We start from the raw sequence: 3,516 nt of genomic DNA, 5'->3' as shown, positions 1-3,516 counted from the left end.
CAATTAAAACTTGTTACGCTTTCAAGTTATAGTATATATATGTATCTATTTACATATAATTGTTCACGAATCGTCGAGAACAGTCGATGGGTAATTGAATATATGAAACTATTTCAAAAAATTTGAGATTTAGTTTTACAGGCTTTGCTTATCATGTCGGAAACGTTAATCATACAAAGATTAAGTTTAAATTTGATCAGAAATTTCCGGGTTGTCACGTAACAACATGACCTAAAAATTTGCCTTCCTCTACACCAAAAGTGCATTTCTTAGGATTTAACTTCATGTTAATCTTTCGTAATGACTCAAAAGTCTCAAGAATATCCCTAAGCATACTTTCCTCCGTGTTGCTTTTGATAAAAATGTCATCAACATAGGCTTCTACATTCCTGCCTATTTGATCTCTAAATGCCATATCAATTACACGCTGGTAAGTTGCTCCTGCATTCTTCAATGCAAAGGGCATTTTCACATAACAACGTATTCCATCCGCCGTGTGAAAAGCTGTTTTATCCTACCGTACTGCCATGGGGATCTGGTGATATCCCTTGTAAGCATCCAAAAAAGACTTAAATCGATATCCACTTAAAGACTCCACTATCCAATCTATTTCTGGCAAGGGATAATTATCCTTCGGACAAGATTTATTGATGTCTGTAAAATCTACACACATCCTCCATGTGTTGTCTGGTTTCCTTACCATCACCGGATTTGCAACCCAAGTTTGATACTTAACTTCTTTTAAAATGCCAGCATCCACCAAATTTTTAACCTCTTCTCTAAGAAACTTGGTCCGTCAGGGGCCATGCCTCTTTTCTTTTGACAAACTGGTGGAATATTCAGATTCATGTTAAGCTTATGCTCAGCAATATGTCGTGGTACTCCAGTCATATCAGAAACTTGCCATGCAAATACATCTATGTTGGCTGCTAAAATATTGTAAAGCTTTTCTTTTGTTTCTTTTGTTAATGTGTTCCCAATGATAATTTTTTGTTCTGGGAATGCAGAATTTGGTGAAACTGGTCCATCATCATGAATAATTGGCTTAACAGTTGTACGATTTATTTGCACGCATTCAATTGTTCTTTTCAGTTCAGCGTATAGCGTTGCTATTCTAGCTGGCGTGAGAAACTTCATCATTCCATGTACTGTTGATGTGACAGCCCCAAAAGTCATCATGGCTGATCGACCCAAAATGACATTATATTGTGAATTTGCTTTTACCATAAAAAACTCAATATGAGCTGCTCTTTTAAATGGCGATTTTCCTAACACCACTTCTAAGAGTATGCTTCCTTCTGACCATGATGGATAATTTGCAAAACTTGTCAAAGGAATAAGTGTGTCTTTCATTGTTTCTTTCACTCTTTTCGGTAATTGTACAAAACAATGTTCGTACATTATATCTGCTCTTGCTCCAATATCCGTGTATATCCCTCCAACAATACAATTTGCTATTCGAGCTTCAATGACTACGGGAGCATTAGAAGGGTTAGTGTTAAACAAAGAAGGGAAAGCAATTAATTCTTGCTTCCAGTCTTCTAAAGTTTCTGCTTTTCTGCGTTGTCCGGCTTGCCATTTATATATCATATTTGCTTCAACAGGTATTTTCTAATTATTGTTATTTGTTTTGCTCTTGAGAGTTGATTGATTCTTTAGAACGGATGGCGCCATATGTTGGTACTATTTTTCGTATAGCGGATGAAAGGTACCAGTACAATACCATAACAGCCTAGCGTTGAGCAATATGCTGTCGACTGATGTTTGCCCTCGGGATTAGATCCCTGCAGACCCGAAACACGAATGAGAAATCTATGGGATGGCCTCAATCAGTCTTTGAACCAAACTGTAATTGGTCCGTGTAGCGTTCTGTTGCTAAGCGGGTAAAGTTTTAGAGTGAGAAAGTACTGTGTGAGAGAGAAAGTGTACTTCTCTCTAACTGAAGTTTAGATATGACATGTGGTGACCCAGGAGGTCTATTCATAGGTGTAGAATGTCCGAAATTCTTGGGAACACGTGTCAAACGTTGATTAATGCAGTTATGCGATATATCCGGAACCGCCTTTGGTGTGTGCTAACGTGGTGTGTGCCGTTCACACGCTTAATCAAAGGGCTTAAGCATAGAATCTTCCTACAGGGCTTACGCATGACGCTGAGCGGCCTGCTGAGCATTGGACGGATAATGTTAAAAAACTGCCAAAATCATCATCTTTTATGCGTTTCGATCCTTTCTTTTGTACAAAAATGATTTTTTTATGCATGTATCCCTAAGGATACACCACTAAGATGGTAGCTTTTTATTCACTTTTTGTTCAGATTATAAATTCTACTATGAACCCATATGAGTGACACATAAAGATGATTCAATAAATTTGTAACTAGCCTATATACATATATAGGTGAACAAAGCCGGTGATTGAGATCCAGTTATCGAAAAGTTTCGGTCTAGACTCTCGGAATGGAAATAAAAAATCATTATCTTTAGGAGGTCGTCAAACACTCATTAAGTCATTTTTAACAGTCTCTCGTTGTATTTTTTTCTCATAGTACCGATCTCCCTAAGGTGTGTTGAACTCACTTGAAAAACTTCGTCGTATTTTATTTTGGGGCGGGACGGGTGACAACTCAAAAATAAAATGGGTCAAATGGGAACACACTATTAGTTCATTCGAGTCAGGAGGGTAGGGTATAGGTTCACAAAATGGTTCGAGCACTTCTAGGCAAATGGTGGTGACGTTTTAAAAAAGAAAACCATGCATTACGGGTTAAACTAATCAAGAATATTTACGGAAATCATGGGGGATTGGATGAACATTGTGTTTCGACAAATGTGAATCGGTCTTTTCATGGTTCGACGTGGTACTCTATCATCAAAAACGGTTAAGATTTGAGTAATCTTGGAATCAATTTAAAAAAAAGTTTCAAATGGAAATCGGTAACGGGGAGGACATGAAATTTTTGGACGATATTTGGCTTGGTGGTTCTAGTTTAAAATGTAGATTCAAAAGGCTGTACCTTCTTGAATTGACGAATGAATGCACGGTTAAAGACAAGATTGTTTGGGATGGTTTAGTTTGTTTACTCCAAGAAAACTGGATGCGAATTATCATGAGTTGTTGGAGCTAAATTGTAACAACCCAACTTTTTCGACTTATATTTATGCTTATTACTTTCACAAAACTGCGTATTTGTGCGTACTGAGTTAGATTATATTCTGGGATCATTATTCATGACTAATTACTTTCGTTAGTATCTTACAACGTGTTGTTAAGTGCGTAATCACTTAACTTCATCCCCGAATGCGTTTACGACCGTTAGTGTCACTTGTTGTTTAAAACGAGCTATGTACTTTGTACACGTTAAAATTTGGTCATAATTGGAATATTATGACTACGTAATACTAATTTTTATTTTCTAATGACAATTACTTGGCTTATTGGTTGCTTAATTACGCTTAGTAATTTACTAATGCACACTAGTTAGTCTTAATGGACTCTTTACCTTAATGGACTTAAG

General features: G+C 36.8%; 1 protein-coding gene across 1 annotated transcript; it reads right to left on the bottom strand.

Annotated features, from left to right (window-relative positions):
* Positions 1-741: 741 nt before the first annotated feature.
* LOC139870303 (uncharacterized) lies at positions 742-1,590 on the bottom strand. The gene has a single exon (XM_071858133.1). The coding sequence runs from the start codon at positions 1,588-1,590 to the stop codon at positions 742-744; it is 849 nt and encodes a 282-aa protein (XP_071714234.1).
* Positions 1,591-3,516: the final 1,926 nt, after the last annotated feature.

The sequence above is a fragment of the Rutidosis leptorrhynchoides genome, chromosome 10 (assembly GCF_046630445.1).
Source record: "Rutidosis leptorrhynchoides isolate AG116_Rl617_1_P2 chromosome 10, CSIRO_AGI_Rlap_v1, whole genome shotgun sequence".
NCBI lineage: Eukaryota > Viridiplantae > Streptophyta > Magnoliopsida > Asterales > Asteraceae > Rutidosis > Rutidosis leptorrhynchoides.
The sequence above is the reverse complement of the archived record's forward strand: the minus strand, read 5'-3'. Positions and strand labels throughout refer to the sequence as shown.

What these genes read in the sequence shown, in the direction of transcription:
- LOC139870303 (XM_071858133.1), bottom strand. Translation starts at nt 1,590, where the DNA reads ATGATATATAAATGGCAAGCCGGACAACGCAGAAAAGCAGAAACTTTA.